This window comes from Pelophylax lessonae, assembly GCF_965119305.1.
Source record: "Pelophylax lessonae genome assembly, chromosome: 9".
Taxonomy (NCBI): domain Eukaryota; kingdom Metazoa; phylum Chordata; class Amphibia; order Anura; family Ranidae; genus Pelophylax; species Pelophylax lessonae.
In genome coordinates, this window is record NC_138776.1 from 102192870 (window position 1) to 102215527 (window position 22658).

The 22658-nt window shown below is 41.3% G+C and overlaps 1 protein-coding gene across 1 annotated transcript in view; it reads right to left on the bottom strand.

Annotated features, from left to right (window-relative positions):
• The window catches only part of FBXW4 (F-box and WD repeat domain containing 4), a 330357-nt gene that overhangs the window by 136090 nt on the left and 171609 nt on the right, over positions 1-22658 (bottom strand). The window contains exon 6 of the mRNA XM_082268344.1: positions 1895-1960. Within this exon, the coding sequence (XP_082124470.1) occupies positions 1895-1960 (66 nt within the window). The remainder of the gene's footprint in view (positions 1-1894; positions 1961-22658) is intronic.

Sequence of the window (22658 nt, forward strand, 5' to 3'; positions counted from 1 at the left end):
ATTGAGAGGCTGAAAATGGCTCCTCAGCTCAGACCCTGACTCCCCGGAAGTGGAATCCTCAGCTTGACCTTCTTCTAGGTCAATTACAGCTACTTCTTCCACATCCTCTGCCCAATGGGGGGGGGGGGGGGTCCCAGGTGAGGGGGATCTATCACGTTTCCTCTCTCCTTGTGATACTAAAGCAATCGTGCCAGCAATTTTTCCCTTAAGGCCAGCTAAAGCTGACTCCATATCGTCCTTAGTGATATATGCTGAGACAGAAGCACTAGATGTAGCTACCACTAGATGTAGCTACCGTGCCTGACAACCGTAATGGCCCAGTTTGGCCAGTCGCCTCTGGCCTCTCAGGGGAGGTTAACAGAGGATGCTCGGCTAGGATCTTTCAATCTTGACGGTGACACACTTGTGCCCCCCCCCCCCCCACTCCTTTTCTGGGAGGACATTGCTCCAGACAAGAAACTTGAGGTACTACTTCATTGCACTCAATCCTTGTGTTAAGCTGTAATCAGCTTATCACAATACACAGCACAGTTACCCCCACAATAACCGAACCTGTCAGTGCATCCATCCACACACAGTGACTCACGTACCCAGCTGCAGCTGCTCTGTGTCCCATCCAGCTCCTTACAGAAGCCCAAGCGGCCGGGAACACTTCCTCAAATGCCGCACCATCTCCATCCCTTACTGCGCCTGTGCGGCATGCTACGTGGACGTTGATGCCTCACGGACACGCCCGACTCCTACGTGCACGCTCGTGCGTGATTGTAAATAGGGCCATACCTGCGCACACACACATGCCCCTGCAGCCATATACTACGGCAGGGAACGGCCACCAAAGGCGTCTGGTAAAGGCAGATGCACGGGCAGGGTATATTAGTCCCCTGCCCGCTAGGCTTCAAAAGGGTTGGCTGTGCAAACAATGTGAAAGTCCAGTATGCATACCACAGCTGAACAAATATCACTGCCTCCTAGTGGAGACATAAATCATGGCACCCGGTATCTGTTAAATATCATATAGGTAATAGTGCATCTCATTTAATGTAACCTTACACTACCAATCCCGCCGCAGGACTCTGCTTATAGTTAGAATCCAACCTTTACCAATCACGGCGGGTTCTGTCACTTGTGGACCTTCAAGGACCAGGTCCCCCTATAATCTTAGGGCCACTCCCTTGGACCTGTAGAGTGCCCTGCCGGATCGCCTTTGGAGTTAGTCTTTACCAAGGGTCCAGATCCCAGGGTCCAGCGCAACACCTCGCAGTCTTCCATCTACCGAGGCTCAGGCATCATCCATTTTAGTCTTCCACTTTCGGATAGGTCTGACTGACAAGCGTCTTGGATCCGTCAGGATCTTCATCTGGGACCATAGCATAACCATAAAATATGGAGAGCTTCTCCAGCCATGACCATCACCTTTAAGACACTGGGGAAAAAACTGAGGTACTTCCTGTATGGGAGGGGTTATATAGAGGGGGGGCTTCCTGTCTTTTTAGTTGCCAGTGTCCATTCACCTATAGGTGGCATATAACCCAGATAGTAATTATTATGGCTGCTCTGTATCCCGTGATGTACGATAAAGAAAACTGACAACTTGAGTGTTGTACAGTAGGTTACTTTATAATGTGATTATCAGATGTCAGAAGTAAATAGGAGTCTCCTTTTCTTATATTCCACGATGACATAATTTCAGTTTAATGATCTGCAAGACTCTATTGTGCAGCGTTAGTTCTGTCTAGGTCACTATATGTCTACTGAAAAGTTTTCTGGATACATGAGAACAAACGTTTCCTGTGATCTTACAAAGAAGGTACAAAACAGACTCTATGACCAGCCAGATCATTTTCATTTATGTTCTGGCAGAAAACAGATGTTTGATATGACAGATAGACGTTACCTCTGAAGGTCCCAAATCCTGAGTGGTGATGTATGGCGGCAGCAAGCTGTCCCAGTAACAAAGGAGCTGCAAAACATAAGTGGAAGGAAGGGGAGATTAATCAGTGATGCAGAGATCATGGGGTTCATCTGTTCTGTTGACAATTCATACAATAGGGTAAATCAATGTATCAAGTAATTACCTTACTAACATTACCTCACCTAACACACTGCCTGGTTAAACCCCAAACAACATAGACTCTCAAGTAAACACAGACACGAGGGGGTGATTAAAGTGTCTGAAGGAAGAATTGGTTTTGCTATCTACAGCAACCAGTAGATGTTTTCCTTTGTGGTTTCCAGTGCAGCATAGTAGAATTAAAGTGAGAATTTGACAGGATGGCACAGTCACCAAGAAAAAGGCTAGGTTCACACATGTACGGCTGCAGTTTGCAGTCTGGAGTCTGTTGTGTTTCTGTTCACCGGTTCAGGCGCGCATTTTTGCCTGAACTTTCACCTGAACCGGACCCAAAAACGCACAGGACCCTTTCCAAAACCACATTGTAGGCACCCCAGACATGTGGGAACCGGATTTATTGAGAACCGGTCACATTCACATGTTATGCCAATTGGATGCATAAAAACGCATCCAATTCGCATATATGGGAACCCAGCTTAATTCTTCTGACTTTTGATAATAAGATACTGTGCCTGTTCAACATAAAATATTCTAGAATACTGTTTACAAAATGTATCCTCTGTTTCCCAGTGATACAGAAGATGTGCTGAGGCTGGTGTGACTCTTAGGCAAGGCTGGATTTCCACCACCAGAGCCTATAGCTACACAAACGTTGACACCTAAAACATCCCTTCTCTGTAAGCATTACCTTCAATGTTCTTGTTTTAATAGTAATAACCTACTTAGAATGATGTGACAATGGGGTTAATTTATTATAGGCAAATTAGCTGTTCCCTTTCCCAGGCTTGAGCTTAGAATTACTAGGGGCAGCATCACACCTACTGCCTTGGGTAGCATGACCAGGCTTTATTACTCTGCTTGCTGTTCCAGATCTCCCCTGTAGTGTTGCTTGTGTAATTGTTTCCAATGTCAGATGGGGAGGGGTCCAGATCTCACCTGTAGTGTTTTATAAATGTATCCTATCCCAGGTAGAAATGTGTCAGCCCACTTTGCTACATGGGTATTGATCCAGAATTTCGTTTTTTTTTTTTTAAGCAAGGGACTGAATATATTATATAATAACTTTGGCCAGCCATATAAAAACACAAATTACTGCAATTAATTTTATATGCAACTAGTATGAATAACCACATTTGACTTGCTTTTGGCCTCTTGTGATATCCAGTACAGCACTGCTGAGATTGGGAGCAGAAGGAAAAACACTAGTAGCCATTCAGGTATGCTACATTGACATGTGCTGAGATAGAACACAGTGGCTGGGGGAATGGGCAGAGAGAGAGAATGATGACCTTATCAGTCTGTTGGCTCCTTCAGTATCCGGTCACAGGCTGGGGGGCAGGAAGATGACCAGGCTGTTCAAACTGCCACTTCTGCTGGAATTGGCTGAGCGACGCCACCAGAAGTTCCTACCCCACCCCTGTCCCCCACCCCTGTCCGTAACCTCCTGGGACATGTCACAGGACCAAAGAGGCTGAGGGATCCATTTACAGGGTGCAGCGCGGCAGTGTGGAGCCAGCTTTGAAGCTGCAAGATGTCACAGACGGCTTTCCACAGTTAAATTATTTGTAAAGTCAATTTTTTTTTTACTTTTAAAAAAACAAACATGTTATACTTACCTGTTCTGTGCAGATAATGGTATTGCACACAACTGCCCCAATCTTCTTCTTCTCAGGTCCCCTATCTGTGCTCCTGGCTCCTCCTCTTCTCGGTGTGCCACCATAGGAAGTTGCTTCCTATTGTGACACACCTTTGAGCTTAATCCCAAGTCGCACCGCCTGCATCTATGGCTCTGGTTGCTTTTAGCAAAGCCTGTGAGAGCAGGGAGAAGAGGAGATAGACAGGCACAGCCCTGGATTGAGATTGAGCTCAGGTAAGTATACTGGGGGTGAAGGGGTGATACATACTGAAAATCTTTTTACCTTAATTCAAGGAAGGAAGGGAAATGTTTAGGCTTCACAACCACTTAATCACAGTAAAACTGTGCAAATAGAAACTTCTTATGAGCAACAGGCGTCCCATGATTCTGTTTGCGTGATTCTACTGTGATTCCTCAGCAGACAATCTTGGCAACATTGCGTTGCAATCGGGGTACCATTGGAAGTGACGGGGATCACAAGCGCATCCCACAATTTGCGTCTATTTGGGATCGCAAGGAGAATCGTAGTGATTCCACCCGCGATTCGGGATGCCTAGATGTGAATGGAGCCTTAATGTGGCGGCACCAGGGACCCAAAGAGCAGTGAAGAACCAGTCCAGGTGAGGACAGCGCTGGACCCCTGGACAAATAAGTGTCTCTTTTTTAAAAGTCATTAGCTAAAGTATTTGTAGCTGCTGACTTTTAATTAAAAAAATAAACGATTGAAGAACCTCTTGAAGTAATAAAATATTTCAACAATGTTATTTGGAAAACCTAACAACATTTAATGTATCAGTAAAAAGACATAGTTTTGTACACAATTCAAATATTAATATCAACTTTTTATAACGCTCAATGAATCATTCATAAAAATGAATACAAACCTAAATTGCATAAAATCTCTGAAGTGAAATACAGCAAAAAGTACAAGTCCTAGCATTGCGGCATTTGAATGCAATGGAAAAAAATAACACCTCTAAATGTTTTTCTTTTCGCACTGAGAGCAGTTCTTTCAGTAGCAATTGGCCTTCAAAAAAAAAAACCTGAGAAAAGTATTTTGTCAATGAAGCATGCAACTACAAAGTAATACATTATTTTTCCCTTTTTCTTTCCCATAATCCATTAATAACTACCAAAGCCAATTACTGGGGTGAGTAACATACCAGCCTCACTCAAATCATTCTAGTAAGCAATTTGCTTCTTAAGATTCTTTAAAAAAAGAAAACAAAGGAGAGAAGAGCATTTTTTTTTTCAGAGAAGGTATGCAGTAACACTCCTTGAATGTTGCCACGGGTCTAAATTAACATCAAGGTAAGTCAATAGTGAAGACAGAGAGGAGGAACCCATTTCTAATCCCTGTCACTCCAGCAAATCTGACCTCCCAGTAGGCCTGTAGTAGGGATTAATATCTCTACCCCACTGGACGTTCACCCCTAGCCCCCCCCTCCTTCTTTGGCCTCTTCTGACTTGATCCAGACTGCCGTTAGTGACTAAAACCAAATGAGTTTCCCTCCCTATATTGTACTAAGACATTTTTCCAGGTGCATACTGAGATGCTGATTTAGTAAAGGCGTTCTGTCCCAGCAAGATACCTGTGGCTTTCCCACCACCTTGATCTTTTCCACTTCAGTGCTCCTCTTCTTTCATACAACAAGCCTGAGTCTTTATTCTTCTTTAAAATTGGCCTTACATGAGATTGTGTGGCACAGAATAAAAAAGCTAGGAAACCTCAATGCTTTGATTTCAAATAGATTTTTCAAGGAAACATTAAATGAGTTTAAATAAACGTTTTATAAATTGAATAAACTATTATATTGCCAACATTTTAAAAGTGTAGACTGCAGCTATAGTAGAAAGCAAATCTCAATAATAGTATAAAGAAATTAAAAACCAACTTAAAGAGGGGGAGAAGCCTACTCCTTGCGTTGTGAACATGGACTCTTTCCCTGCACCAGTGTTCAATTAGCAAAGGGTAACTTTGTGTACCAAGCTATGTGTGTAGAGTTAGTAAAGCCTACATGTAAGGTAGTGTACTTGGCCATCTGAAGTGTATGGAAACCATGGCTTGGTTCCCAAGCCCAATCCATATTCCAAGCACTGCACTGATAATGGCAAAACAGCCTAAACAGCTGTATCCAATTTGGAAAAAATGGCCCATGATTTTAAGCTATATTTGCACCGGCGGTTCTGGATGTACATCTGGCCAAAGGGTGTAGAGCAGTGGTTCTTAACCTCGTTGGAGGTACCGAACCCCACCAGTTTCATATGCGCATTAACCAAACCCTTCTTAATTTGAAAAATAAAATATGATTTTTTTCAAAATCGAAACATAGGTATATATTTAGGTATATATTTATACATAGGTATATATATATATATATATATTTATACATAGGTAAAACATGATTTTCACACAAACACAAAAACATAATAATGAATATTAACTGCAAATCAGTGTGACGGGGGGGGGGGTACCATGGGGTGTAAGGAGGGCACACACTGGGGTGGGGTTGGGAGGGCACACACTGGGGGGGGGGGTTGGGAGGGCATACCATGGGGTGTCAGGGGGGCACACACTTGGGGGGGCATACCATGGGGTGTTGGGGGGCACACACTTGGGGGGGTTGGGAGGGCATACCATGGGGTGTCAGGGGGGCACACACTTGGGGGGGGGGTTGGGAGGGCATACCTTGGGGTGTCAGGAGGGCACACACTGGGGGGGAGGTGTTGGGAGGGCATGCCATGGGGTATCAGGAGGGCACACACTGGGGGGGGGGGTTGGGAGGACATACCATGGGGTGTCAGGAGGGAACACACTGGGGGGAGGTGTTGGGAGGGCATACCATGGGGTGTCAGGAGGGCACACACTGGGGGGGTTGGGAGGGCATACCATGGGGTGTCAGGAGGGCACACACTGGGGGGGAGGTGTTGGGAGGGCATACCATGGGGTATCAGGAGGGCACACACCAGGGGGCATTCACAATGCTTTATTGAGCTAAATGAAAAGGACATGCATTTCCATTTGTCAGCTAACAGAGCCTCTATGCTAAGCTGCAGTAACTCAGCAGACTTAGCATAGAGGTGCTTGTAAACTAATCCACCATGTACAGCTAGCTGAGCCTACCTCCAAGAACATTCACTCGGCTCCCTCTGTTCAGCTGCTCACACTTCCCTCTTCCAGGTGGGCGCGATGGTCAGGTACATCCCCATCCCGCCCACTCAAGCAGCAAGCAGCCTGCAGGAGATAGGCTGGAAACCTGCTGGGGGAGGTACAGGGGGCGGAGCGTCAAGTGTCTATGTGTAATGGCTGTGAGTTGTCCCGACCGCAGCTCTGATTTCCCGGGGTGCGCTCGGCCTCACAATCAGTAATATTTTCTCGGGTGTATGAGCGGGGCGTGTCATCACGAATCATATGAGTCGGGTGTGTGTCTTGACCTCCGCCGAACCCGCGATACTGACTCACCGAACCCCTGGGGTTCGATCGAACCCAGGTGAGGAACCACTGGTGTAGAGTGATGATTTCCATGGCTCTGCCCACTGTCCTGAGATGAATAATAATGCTCTTATTTTTGGGAGATGTTGGGTCACATCAATAACACAGTGAAATAATTATGTTGATACGTGTGTGATTCCCAAAGGTTTTGCACAAGGCAGACTCGTATTAGCCTACATGCATATGTACACTGTGCTGGACATCTTAATAGAGTTACAGGGCTAAAAACAGAGCATAAAAAACACTGCCTTATTAGTGCTTAGAAGGTTAAAGTGGAATGTAGGAATGCTTAAACTCTTGTAAAGATCCAAAAAGGAGATGAAGATATGCATTACAAATAAAACACAAAAAATGTTCTCAAAGCAATGAACTATGGTTCCAAATCTACACTTTAGTTTGGAGGCAAATATGGCAGAATAACTAAATTTAGATTGTGTTTTTGTGTGTCTGGCTGTGTGGGGTCTTTACCAATAAAAGTATTGTTAACTGATGGTTTTCCACTGCAGTGTTTCCAACTCCTTACCCCCCCCCCCCAAAAAAAAAATACCCTCTCACCTGTACAACACCCAATTCCAAAAATGATGAAATTTTAAGTTGATGAACTTTACTCTACAATTGTTTGACATTTTCTGGACGCAGCTTTTCAAAGATTGGTGAACTTCTGCACGTGTATATTTCTGAGTGTCAGGGCTGGGCTTCTGCTATTTATGAGCAGCTCTTTTCTTTCAGTGCACAGAAGCTGCTCAGCTATTGGTTAATTACCAGTCACTTGTTGTTTCTACAGTGAATCACCTGGTTACCATTACCTGCCTCATTAGTCCAGCCTACAGCCAGCTCCTTTTGGCTATTTAAACAGCTTTGCTCATTTCATCCGTGCCCTTGCATGGTCTATGATCTCCAGTGTGTTCCTCTGCATGACTTCTCTTACGATACCTGTTCCTGTTTTTGCTCCTTACTACGCTGAAATCTGGCTTCCTGACCCACTCTTGCATCCAAACCCTGGCTTCAGTTTTTTTACTATGTTCCTAAACTGTGTTATTTTTTGCTATTTTATTAAAGATGTGATTTTAACTGCATTTTATGTCTCAGCCTGGTTTATGGTTCCAGACACTGAGACACTCTGGCTCTGAAGATATTTTTATACCCAATCATGTTACTGACCTGTTGCCAATTAACCTAATTAGTAGCAAAATGTTCTTCCAGCTTTTCCTGGTTAGTGCCACTTACTTTGCCAGCTTTTTGTTGTCCAGTCCCAACTTTTTTGAGAGGTGTTGCTGCCATCAGTTTCAAAAAATTACCTTAATTTGTTTTCTTAAAATTGTACATTTTTTAAGTTTAAACATTTGATATGTTTTCTATTTTCTATTGTAAATAACATATGGGTTTATGAGAAATTCAAATCATTGCACTCTGTTTGTATGTAGATTTTACACAGTGTTCCAACTATTTTGGAATCAGGGTTGTAGATATCATTGGAATTTTGTTTTGTTTTCATGATCCTCTTCACACTGACACCTGTGTTCTTATGCAAATGTTATTCTATTTAAGTTTTTGTCTCAAGTAATTTAAACAGAGCTCATGAACTTGAGAGAAACTAGATAACAGGTATTGATTTCAGCACTTGGATTTTTTTTAATACAATGTTTCAGCAACAATGGCTAAAAATAACGTTCATGACCTTCAAGCAGGTGACAAAAGACAAATTGGATGAGAGGCGAAAGACAATACACTAAAGCAGGTGAAGAATGACACGACCCTAAAGCCGCTAACCATATACGTTTGTGGTTTGTGTATCCTCTGATTTAGCAGTGACACGCTTTGGCAAGGAAGGCCACCATAGCTGTCAAGTCCTTCATCTTTGTGCCCATCAAGTGCTTTCAGCTCTTCCCGACCCGTACTGGCATTTTAATTACTGTTGGGTAAACTAATTTGTCCAAATGAAGGCAACTAATAGAATATGCAAGCTCTCTGACCTCTGACAGGCAGTGACACAAGATACAAAGGAGGCTAAGGAAAGCTTTTTATCCGAGCCTTATTACTCTCTATTACTACAATTAGTTATACTCCAATGCTTCTAATGGGGGGGTTGGAATTGCAATTAAATCAATTTTTGATGGGCTGAAAGTTGGTTAGAGAACTAACCAGCCTGTGAAACAGTGATATTATAGCAGCAAAGGTCACAGCCTTTGTCAGCACCTGAATTCGCCCATTTTGTTCATAACCTCTCAAGCTGCAAGAATGATTCATTAGAACGTTCTGCATTCCAACTGCGAGTGCTACAGTCTTGGTGACCTAATCAGCTGTCATTAGCACTGAAAAGGTACCATCCTGCATGCACTTGCTCCCAGTGCCGCGGTGTCAGGTCAGTGTGCCATCACACATACCAAGCAAAAGAGGAAAAAAAAAACAACCATCACAAATTAAAAAAAGGAGAACAAGCTATTTGTAATCTTTGAAACTGATTAAAATAATGTAAAGTGAGGTAATGAAACAAGGTTCTGAAGATCTGCAAAGCCACAAATGACCACATAATCTGGGATGCTTACCATTAAAAAACAATCAAGACAATTTAGTGGTCACAACATGCTTACTCAGGTTAGCCTGCCCAATTGTATGCAATTGGCTAAATAGTTATGCAAGAAGGTGAAAGCTTTTAACAAGATTTTCTCAACTAGGGTTTCTCCAGAGGTTGCTAGAAGGTCTATGAGCAACAAGCAATTTCTGACTATCAGATGAGTAACTACTGACACCATTTATCAGTTTAGCTACTGTATCTGTGTAGGGTGGCATTCTTACCACTGGTCTCCAATGTAAAGAGCATTTTGCGCACTGACCATCAATGTAAGGGAAATTCTTTCCTGACTGAAAATGTAATTAGCATTATTAATTATTTTTAAACCATTTTATGCTGACAGTAAACACATCTTCTTGGCTTCTAAAAGAGCCAGTCTACTCAAAAGTAATATTTTATTTACAGGTGGAACCTTTTTGGCTCAGTCTACCCTTGGCTACATATTTATTTGATATTGCAGCGGTGCGATTGCCTTGCTATGGTTCTCTGTTCTTGTACACCCTTGTGTGTTTCAGTACTTTCTGTTGCAGTCTCCTTAAGTTTGGAATGCAGGCACTGAGATCACATCAGCAGAGCCTCTGAGAGGTATAATAAACTGGCAGGTTGTGTAGCACTCAAGAATCTAGAAGAATTAGACCATTTTACATAAACTCCTTTTATCCTGAGGTTTCTTTTAGTGGCAATGCCCTGGCTACACATAACTGCTTGCAACAGGTCAGGGTAATTCCAGAGACAGCTTATTCTGCACAAGATGCATAGAAGAAAAATGACAGATATTGGAAACCTGCAAGATGTGAAAAAGGGAAAAAAAGGTCATACCCTCACAACTAAGTGGTTAACCTATGAAAATGTGCTAAGAGAATTTGGTCATGCCCATAGCTAACAAAAAACCTCCAAGTCTCATTTCTGCACTGCAGATTTGAAAATGAAACAGGGATGCTGACTGCTTGCTATGAGCAACAATAAATATTCTTGTTAGCAAATATTTTATACATGAGCCCTGAAGTGAATATACATGAGTAGGGGGAAACCAAGTACAACAGAAAAAAAAGTCCACATAAAATAAGTTTCATGAAGAAGATGCCCTAAAAGTAAACTTTACCTTTATAGCAAACATGTAGACACAAACAAGATAGTCACCCAACATCGGGGTGATAACGCAAGTATCTCCTGCGTCCCTCAACTCTTTATTGGCCATGAGGCTGCCTTTATTCATCATATTTTGCAGCCAGTAGAAAGACTATAAGAACATTCCTTCGGCTTTAATAAAAACCATTTGAACAGAAAGACTATAAGAACAGGAAGTGTACAACTATCACAAAATTTTAGAGCATTTGACCTGTAGACGTGTCTTCTTTTGAAGCCAAGACATTTCTCAATATTACAAATAATATACAAAGAAAAATGGGGGTACCATCCAAAAATTACATAAAAACCATATACTACTACACACCAAGAACTACGGGACTTTATATGTACCCTTGTTGTGACTGGAGAAGTTCTTCCTCAAGGGTATATTTAAATTCCCCTAGTTCTTATTGGGTGGTATTAAAATAAAGATTATGCAATTAAACAAGTCCTACAATACTGTACTTTTAACCGGAATTTCTCATAATGATCTACAATTTGAGAAACACAAAAGGGGTTTGACCAATATGGTGGCACTGAACAGCAACTGCCAGTGGTTAACATGAATAGATAATGCATGCGATTAGATAACCAGTACATTGCAAATACCATTCTGGACGCTGCCATGACACTTGAGGATGTCTTATCTCCCTGACTTGGAAATCTTAAAAGCCTGTCTGTGTCAGTGAAATCCATTTATGAGCTGTGACAGTTGTTGATGCACGCAAAAAAATGGTCAAGATCATTGCTTAATTCCTATACTTGGTGTGTTCTCAAGCTGGTATTTGAAGGATCTCAGAGTGTCAGGAAAAGTGCAGAGCTGCCTTCAAGAGTTCTGGAACGTGGTATAGACAGGTGACAATGATGCAGTATCTTTGCTGGGCCGGACTTAGGGAAATCAGATTGCATAGCTGTAGTTTTAAACCTTTCCCATATCCACATACATCCCTAGTGAGATTTGGCCCTGGAAGTGTCCTATTTTTTATACTAGTTTAACCTTCAAAAAGATCCTTTTGTGCTTTTGCTTCGTTTAACTTGATGTCACTTTCAGCTTTTGAGCTTGACAATTAAAACTAGTCATCGGAGGTTTTCAACAACATATTGTGAGTGTGAGCTTCACAGAAACTTTCAAGCAGGTCCTTGCTCAGGCACTTTTTGTTATGGGATACTAATGCTCTGTCCCTGTCTCCCTCTCTCCTGGTTATCAACCTGTAAACCTGGTATCCAATGCAGACTAAAAGTGACACAATCCACTGTTGTCACCAGGAAAACTACCTTGAGAGAAGTCATAAAGTCATCCATGCAAACAGTAAGTGGCTGCAAAGAGGCTGCAGGAGATCAGCAGCACAAAGGATTACAAGCAATATGTAAATAAACAAACTTAAAATGGTAGTTGTTATGAGAGTGCAGTGTAATTCATAATGTGTTGACAAACAGGGTGGCAGGCGAGCAGGGAGAAAAAGTCAATAGCAGCAAGGGCTTACACAGGGACAAAGACTCTCTTTCTGCCTCCATGTGACAGCACTTGGCCAAGCACAAGTGCTGTCACTTGAAAGGAAGGAGAGTGAATCACATACTCCTTCAAGCCTGCAGCTCCTGGTGGCTAAAAGATTGGCAGAGGAGCACCAAGAAGGTGAGAATGTGCAGGAGGGGAGCCAGGCATTTAAGTAAACTGCTGCTTTGCCCTGCATGGGCTATGCACAGGTTTGCTTTAACCTCCCTGGCGGTATGATTTTTTCCGATTTTAGGTGCTGAAAGCGGTACCATTATTTTGCATGTAATTCTTAACCACTTGCCTACAGGGAACTTTTATCCCCTTCCTGCCCAGGCCAATTTTCAGCTTTCAGCGCTCTCACGATTTGAATGACAATTGCGCGGTCATGCTACACTGTACCCATATGACATTTTTAACATTTTTTTCACACAAATAGACCTTTCTTTTGGTGGTATTTAATCACCTCTGGGTTTTTTATTTCTTACAAAAAAAAGAAAAAAAAAACAGAAAATTTTGAAAAAAAAAAAAAAAGTTTTTCATATTTTCTGTGAGTACATTTTGAAAATAAATACATTTTTCTCCTTCACTGATGTGCGCTGATGAGGCGGCACTGATGGGCACTGATAAGCTGCACTGATGGGCACTGATGAGGTGGCACTTATGGGCACTGATGAGGTGGCACTGATGAGGAGGTACTAATATGCGCACTGATAGGTGGCACTGATAGGCGGCACTGATGAGCACTGATAGGCGGCACTGATGAGCACTGATAGGTGGCACTGCTGGGCACTGAGAGGTGGCACTGCTGGGCACTGAGAGGTGGCACTGCTGGGTACTGAGAGGCGGCAATGATGGGCACTGAGAGGCGGCACTGATGGACACTGACGGGTGGCACTGATGGACACTGACGGGTGGAACTGATGAGCACTGTTGGGCGGCACTGATGGGCAGCACCATCAGTGCCCACACTTAGTGCCCATAGTGCTGCTAGTCAGTGCCCATCAGTGCCTAGATGAGCAGGCACTGATGGGCACTGACTGGCAGCACTATGGGCACTGATTGTGGGCATTGATGGGGGGACACTGATGGCGGGCACTGTGGGCACTGATGGCATTTTATTTACCTCTTGTGTAATCAGGGCACTGGTGATCAGTGCCCTGATTACATTTCTCTGTGTCTGATCGGCTCTCCTCTTCCTCACACTGCAGTCTCTGTGTGAGGAAGAGAGCTGGCAATGAGAGATGATCTCATATGTTTACATTTGAGATCATCTCTCATTGGATGTTCTGATCATGTGGTAAATGGCCGCTGTGATTGGCCATTCACCATGATCTGTGATTGGCTGTGTCCAAGGGACACGGCCGACACAGATTTTCCCCGATGCGTGCTCGCGGGAGCACGCGGGGGGCCTGTTACTGGGAGGCCGTATAAAAAGACGGCCTCCCGGAAATGACAGCCCGCGCTGTAGCCGTCTTTCGGCTATAGCGCGGGCGGCAGGTGGTTAAGAATGAGCAGCCCAAACCAACTATTTACATATGATTTTTTTTTTACTGTGCGTTCTTTTTTATAACATCTCGGGTATGATAAAGTTTGAAACACAAAATCATAAATTATAATATAATAAATAACTATAAATAAGTTAAAGTATGTATGTATACATATATAATATATATATATATATATATATATACACATATATATATATATATATATATATATACGCATACATATATTATATGTATATATATATATATATATATGTGTGTGTATACATATATATATATAGATATACGTGTATATATATATATATATATATATATATATATATATATATATATATATATATAATATATATATATACACACACACACATACATACATATATATATATATATATATATACACATACATACACACATATATATATATATATATATATATATATATATATACACATAAAAAGTACAGTAAAACTGCAGGAAAGGGCACTGGGGGGCAAACTAATGTGAATTTATTTTATTTTGTAATGTATCAGTGTGTTTGGTGTGTTTTACTATTTGAATTTGCCACCGGTTCCACCCCTTTGCGAGCGTCACGTCGCAGGAGACGGAAGCCGGGGCGCAGAGCATCGGTAGGAAGATCCGGCCGCCGCACACCGCTGGGATACATCGCTGGATCCCGGGGACAAGGTGAGTACCCTCTCTTACAGGATACAGCGATCTTCCTAGCGGTACCCTGAGTGTGGCTCGGGGTTACCGCTTTTGGCACTGAAATTTAACTCTGAGCCACACTCGGGAATACCACTAGGGAGGTTAATATACAAAAATTCCACAAGGTAGAAATAATATGCAACAAACAAGACATTATACTTGGTAAGCAGTTACCTGCTCCATGCCATCCCTTCTTTATTGATTTGGTAAAACTTGAATTCACTACAAAGGTTTAATTTAGTTAACTCAGCATGTTATAATGACGACATACATTTGTAAATGTTTCATGCATATCTGGATCACCCACATTTTTTTTATCTTTAAAAAAAAAAAAAGTAACATTTTCAAGACAAGTTGAGAGGACATTACAATGATATATAATGTCTGGCACAAAAACCTGTTAAGAAGATGGATTCTCTGATTTCTACATAAGCTGCTAATTGCTAGTACATGGATTCTGTGTGGGGATTGGAAGGGATTAAGGTTGGTACAAAGATTTTGCTTGTCAAATCTCAATCATCCTATATCTAGGAGTATGGAAAAGAAAAACAATTTTCACAACTGAAATTACTTTTAAAAGTATTAAATACTATGGAATAGAATACTTTCCTTTCTGCATGATTTATTATGCGCAAGAACAGAAAAGTATCTATCTATTTAAACACAGCAGATTTGTTTTTTCTTTTTGGTTCTTTATTTTTGTCAACAATTACCATTATCTAATCCTATGCCTGGGGATAGAGGTTTCCTTTACTCTTCCAATTCTACTTAATTTTCTTCTGGACATTTAACATTGCTTTCACCTGGAGAAACATGTAATTACCTTCCTTATTCTAGGTACAAACCTGAAGATTTGCATGAGAGCTTTGTACCAATGGGTGGGCTTTGTTTGTTCAAATACAATACAAACTCAAAATGTTTCTCAGCAGGAGAAAGAAAAAGAAGAGGGAGATTTGATGGAAAGTTGTAATTTTAAGACAATGCAATTAGTGGAGGCTCTTTCATAGGCAAGCTGTGCATGCCAACCATCCTTGTAAGCACATGGAACTCTGGACCTGGGCTCAGCAGGAAAAAAACAAATGATGTAGTGACTCTGTTAATGAGGTAGTATGAGATGAAAGTGGAGGATGGCTGGACAAATAACTAACTGATGAACAGTGTGTCATTACACACCAGGTGAGTGCCTACTTTTTTATAACCAAAAATAAATCTCCATTCATTGAGGACATTCCAAAAGTTACTAAAGAAACCTCATGCTAAGAACATCTCTTTCTTGACGTGGTGGCACACAATACAGACAGATCCTTTAAGGCTGGCTTTTTTTCCCTCCCTTCTTCATCCAGTATGGGTTGGGTTTCCTAAATTACAAAGAACTCCAATAAAGCCTTTGCTCCCTCTTTTCTTTGGAAAAACTGCAAGTCTGCCTGTAATGCATCTTACAGCCAAAACATTGCTTTGACTTTATGCTAGGTGACTTGTCTGTCCCTTTTCACTACAAAAGGTAATACCTTCTGTGAATTATTCCATGTGAAACAAAATCCACCATTTATATAATGTTACTCACACAACAGAAACAGATTTGTCCAAAATCTATTCAAGGTAAAAGTCATTAATACTTCTTAAGAGTAAAAACCACATTCTTAAAAAACAGACAGTTAAGCCAACATTTCCAAAGACAGCTGACTTATACTACTATACTATTTCATTTCAGTTGAATATTACAATTATGGTACAATTATGGTATTATAGGAGCAAGATCCATATTTCTTTTTTACAAATAGCAGGTAATTAGCTTGAAAACAATTTAATTTTATTTGAATAACAGTTTTAATACCAAAAAGTACCCAGAGTATTTTAAAATCCCTTACTTTGAGTTTATACATCCACAATAGATACAGGTGGGTTGAAACCCATTGATTGATCAATCCAGGACAGCAACAGCAAAATATCCACACTGTAATAGGGACTCAATCCCCTTGACGTATTCTTCAGTGTATACAGTGGGTACGGAAAGTATTCAGACCCCCTTAAATTTTTCACTCTTTGTTATATTGCAGCCATTTGCTAAAATCATTTAGGTTCATTCTTCTTCCTCATGAATGTACACATAGCACCCCATACTGACAGAAAAACACAGAATTGTTGACATTGTTGCAGATTTATTAAAAAAGAAAAACTGAAATATCACATGGTCCTAAGTATTCAGACCCTTTGCTCAGTATTTAGTAGAAGCCCCCTTTTGATCTAATACAGCCAGGAGTCTTTTGGGGAAAGATGCAACAAGTCTTTCACACCTGGATTTGGGGATCCTCTGCCATTCCTCCTTGCAGATCCTCTCCAGTTCTGTCAGGTTGGATGGTAAACGTTGGTGGACAGCCATTTTTAGGTCTCTCCAGAGATGCTCAATTGGGTTTAAGTCAGGGCTCTGGCTGGGCCATTCAAGAACAGTCACGGAGTTGTTGTGAAGCCACTCCTTCGTTATTTTAGCTGTGTGCTTAGGGTCATTGTCTTGTTGGAAGGTAAACCTTCGGCCCAGTCTGAGGTCCAGAGCACTCTGGAGAAGGTTTTTGTCCAGGATATCCCTGTACTTGGCCGCATTCATCTTTCCCTCGATTGCAACCAGTCGTCCTGTCCCTGCAGCTGAAAAACACCCCCACAGCATGATGCTGCCACCACCATGCTTCACTGTTGGGACTGTATTGGACAGGTGATGAGCAGTGCCTGTTTTTCTCCACACATACCGCTTAGAATTAAGGCCAAAAAGTTCTATTTTGGTCTCATCATACCAGAGAATCTTATTTCTCACCATCTTGGAGTCCTTCAGGTGTTTTTTAGCAAACTCCATGCGGGCTTTCATGTGTCTTACACTGAGGAGAGGCTTCCGTCGGGCCACTCTGCCATAAAGCCCCGACTGGTGGAGGGCTGCAGTGATGGTTGACTTTCTACAACTTTCTCCCATCTCCTGACTGCATCTCTGGAGCTCAGCCACAGTGATCTTTGGGTTCTTCTTTATCTCTCTCACCAAGGCTCTTCTCCCCCGATAGCTCAGTTTGGCCAGACGGCCAGCTCTAGGAAGGGTTCTGGTCGTCCCAAACGTCTTCCATTTGAGGATTATGGAGGCCACTGTGCTCTTAGGAACCTTAAGTGCAGCAGAAATCTTTTTGTAACCTTGGCCAGATCTGTGCCTTGCCACAATTCTGTCTCTGAGCTCTTCAGGCAGTTCCTTTGACCTCATGATTCTCATTTGCTCTGACATGCATTGTGATCTGGAAGGTCTTATATAGACAGGTGTGTGGCTTTCCTAATCAAGTCCAATCAGTATAATCAAACACAGCTGGACTCAAATGAAGGTGTAGAACCATCTCAAGGATGATCAGAAGAAATGGAAAGCACCTGAGTTAAATATATGAGTGTCACAGCAAAGGGTCTGAATACTTAGGACCATGTGATATTTCAGTTTTTCTTTTTTAATAAATCTGCAACAATGTCAACAATTCTGTGTTTTTCTGTCAGTATGGGGTGCTATGTGTACATTCATGAGGAAGAAGAATGAACCTAAATGATTTTAGCAAATGGCTGCAATATAACAAAGAGTGAAAAATTTAAGGGGGTCTGAATACTTTCCGTACCCACTGTATATAAATAGGGACAGCCGTGTAAAGGCTATGACGGGCAGCTGGAGATTACAACTCACGTACAATGACCTAATATTAGAATTTCCAGAATATATAGAACTCAGGAGATGGTAAATACCATTCACAAAACTAAAATAGAAGTTACTTTTCAAATAAAATTTAGATTTTCCTATGGTAAAAGGGTTTGGTCCTCTGTTGCATTTTAACTGCTTTCCAATATTGTTTACCTTTATCCTTTAATTGCTTCTTTCCTCTGGTTGTCATTATCTACCTAAATGTTTCTTCATAAAAGTAGATGAAGAATAAAAAAAACAGACATCACAGTTATACCCTGGGTATCTTATTTAACCCTGGGTTAAATAAAAATATCCTTGTTGGGGACAATGAGAGAGTCTTTAACCCTTTCTACCTTTATCCAAAACAAAGACAATTGAACTGGCATTCCAATTTAAAAAGCGGCTTCATGCAAGGGATTCTTAACCTCTTCCAGTCTATCCAAAATTGAATAATTCTTCCATCGCATTATTTTTTTTATAATGTTATTTATTGTTAAAACTGCCATTATTATTTAGTAATAAATTGCTATTCTCAGGTTTTAAAAATTTCCAATTTGACCTGTCCGATATCAACTGAGTGGGAGATATTACCAACTAATTACTGGACATGATTTCATAACCTAACTATTACCATAACTGTTCAAACATCTCCTACTGTCTTTGGGCAACTATTATAACTGCAACCTAAAAAATTTTGACTCTTTTTAATCCCAGGATTCCCATGTAAATTGGGAGTTCTAATTATCAGCAGGACACTCTGGTTGTCTCCAAAACACTTTCATACACTAGACTGGTCAAGGAAATTATCTTGGCTTTTTGAAACTGTAAAGAAATGACTATCTCTCATGAGAAGTATATTCTCAAAATGGCATGTACTTAGCACCAATAGTATCCGCACACACTTGACCCCATTGACTGAGCATTTCCATTAATCCACTTTCAAAATCTTAAAGTTGAAAGAGAGCCAATATCGTGGAACCTGCTATGATTTTTTTTTTACTTGTGGAGTGGAACCCTTTTATTTTGTATACTGGGCCCCGTTTTATCAACTTTTCAAAACAAATTCAAATAATAAAAAGAAGAAAAGACTACCTTGCTATAAACAGCAAAACTGTATGAGGCCATACGGCAAGTAATTCTAATATTATACATTTTAATTATTCCATGCACAGTAGATACAGTTTTTCTTACTACAGAGCAGCTATCAAAGTTACAGTGCAGTCAACAAAAAGGGGATCAATGTTAACAAGATACAGTAAAGTTAACCTTTCTCTGTCTACTGATGATTGCTGAAAGGGCATAACCACAGTTAAATGGAAAACTGCACACCACTGAGTCTTTGGGAATGGTGGCAAAGGTGAGAAAACTGGTCTTTTTAAATATGAATTCTCCTAACCATTACTTGCATCTAAACAGGATACATTTTACAGTTACAATACAACGTAAAAAAAAATACTAAATATTAGGGGATCCTATTCTTCTGTCGGGTACACTCAAAGAAAAAAAAAAAAGTTAGGACCTGTACACGGTAGCTGCTGACTCTTGCCATGGTACAGCTTCACAAGTCTACTATGATGGGGGCTTTCCCTATTTTACACAATGAAAGCTAAACTAGCATTTTAGAAGTATGTACAGCAGTGTATAGGTGGGCACAAACACAACATTTATAAATAGATTCTGCTATGCAAATTATCTACCCTCTCATTTTATTGCAAGGGAAATAGATACATAGCATAGATATAATAAAGGGATTGTGAAGGCGGAAGGTATTTTTATCTTAATGCATTCTATGCATTAAGTTAAAAAACCTTCTGTGTACAGCAGCCCCCCTAATACTTACCTGAGCCCATCTCTATTCAGTGATGTTGCAGGAGTGTCTCTGCTGCCCTGGACTTCCCCATCATTAGCTGAGACAGCAGTGCAACGCGATTGGCTCCCGCTGGTGTCAATCAAAGCCAGTCAGCCATTTAGGACAGAGAGGGGGCGGGGCCAGGTCACAGCTGCCACAGTGAGCCGTGACTCGGCTTGGGTGCCCCATAGCAAGCTTTCCTCAACAGGAGGGAAGGGCCAGGAGAACATAAGAGGGACCCGAGAAGAAGAGGATCCAGACCACTGCAAAACCAGCTGCACAGAGCAGGTAAATAAAACGTGTTTGTTATTTAAAACAAAACAAAAAAAAAACAAGACTTTACAATCACATTAAGTCAGCTATGCAGACTCCCATTTTAAATGACTATTTTACCTTTTTAGACTTGGAGCTCTTATTTTAAAGGAACCTGTCAGAACGTGGAAAGTCAAAGTTTGAGAGGTCAAATGAAGTCTGACATGGTCTGCGAACTAACTGCTTGACCTACCACGCGGTCTCTCATCTTCTGAGTGTGCAGTGTGTTAGGTCAGGTAGTTATCAGTTTATAACAGTAAGACTAGTTGACCTTTGATCCCCTGAAACTCTAGCTACAGTATCAAGCTTAAAAAAAAAACAACTTAGAAAATAGGTCTAAATTTAATGTTTTAAAACTAATATGCAGCAAATGAGGGGAATGATTTCTTCTATAACAGTCTATTTACATAGGTGCTTTGTTTGTGACCTTGGGGTTTATCTATGAAAACAGGGAAGTGCAAAATCTAAGGCAGCTGTGCATGGTAGCCAATCAGCTTCTAACTTCAGCTTGTTTAATTAAGCTCTGATAAAAAAAAAAAAAAAACCTAGAAGCTGATTAGTTTCTATGGAAAGATGCACCAGATTTTGCACTCTCCAGTTTTAGTAAATCAACCACTTTGAGTCATTTGAAAGTAGAAGTCCACCTAAACCTATTCATTGGACATTTGACCCATTTTTTGCATAGCTGAGGTCTACAAACAATCCTAGGATTGTTAGAACACTGAACACAAGAGTGGTGGAGTGCAGTAGATTGCCTTTGTGGTCTACTGCAGTTAGGTATGAGAGGTTCTCTAGAAAGAGCCTGTGTCCCTCTTCTGCTTTCATCACGGTTTAGGACATCTCATAAGTAGATCTGGGTCTTCTCCTTTGGAGGTGGTGATTGCATTTAGAAAGTGCTGATCATATTCTTTTATTCCTTAGTAAAGCCACTATGTGATCTAGAAATACCCTTCTCCCTAGAATAGTGCAAGCTATGCACTTAATGACGGCCACTCCCACAATTAAGCAATGCCACAACTTCACAACCAGCCTCAGTCCACTTAATCAGGACCAATTTGCACAGAAAGGCCTGATGTGACCTAATTGTGACTACAGACAGGTCAGTAGGTAGAAAGTAACCAATCTACATGTCAGGAATGATAATTAACTATAACATTTCTCCCACCATACTGGAGATTGGTAAGGAGAGGTGATTGGTGAGAAACTATTTCACAACACAGGAGAATAAAAATAAAGAAGGCATAGCCTGAAATTTGTCTAGCAACACTTCATGTCAATAAAATGTCTCTGGTGTTGTTTGAAAAACAAGTTCATAGCTGATCCTTCATCCTACTGATTCCATGTACAAAAAACAAGAATTCTGATGGAACATCCCAAATATCTCAGGTAAAAAAACTATTAACCGGTTGCCGACCGCCGCACGACTATATACTGCGGCGGTCAGCCCCGGCCAGGCAGAGTGACGTAGGGGTACGTCACTCGCCTGTCACTGACTTGTGAGCCAATTGCGGGTGAGCACGCGCCCACCGAGGCGCGCGCCCGCCCCGGCTCGTTCACTGACAACTCAGTGCGTGTGACCGGCGGACCCGATCTCACGATCGCTCCGGTGAATGTGATGTAAACAAGCCGCCTGTCATTCTCCCTGGTGTAAAAATGAAGATCAGACGGTTCTACTATGTAGGACCGTTGATCTCTGTTTTTACACCAATAGCCATGTCCCTTTACAGTTAGAAACACGCCCCTAGGACACACTTAACCCCTCCCTCTCCAATACAGTTAACCCCTTCCCTGCCAGTGTCATTTTTGCAGTAACAGTGCATATGTATAGCACTGATTACTGCAGTAATGTCACTGGTAACCCCAAAAGTGTCAAAAATGTCAGTCAAGGGTCCGATCTGTCCGCCGCAATGTCGCAGTCCCGCAAAAAAATCACAGATCGCCGCCATTACTCGTTAAAAAAAAAAACACCAAAAATGACAAAAATCTTTCCCTTTGTTAGTAAACGCGATAACTTTTGCGCAAACCAATCAAAATACGCTTTTTGCGATTTTTTTACCAAACATATGTAGCATAAAACAAATTGGCTGAAAATGTTAAAAAATTTTGATTTTTACATTTTTTTTGGGGGGAATTTCATATAAAAAAATGTGAAAAATATTGTTATTTTTGCAAAATTGACGCTTTTTTTTGTTTATAGCGCA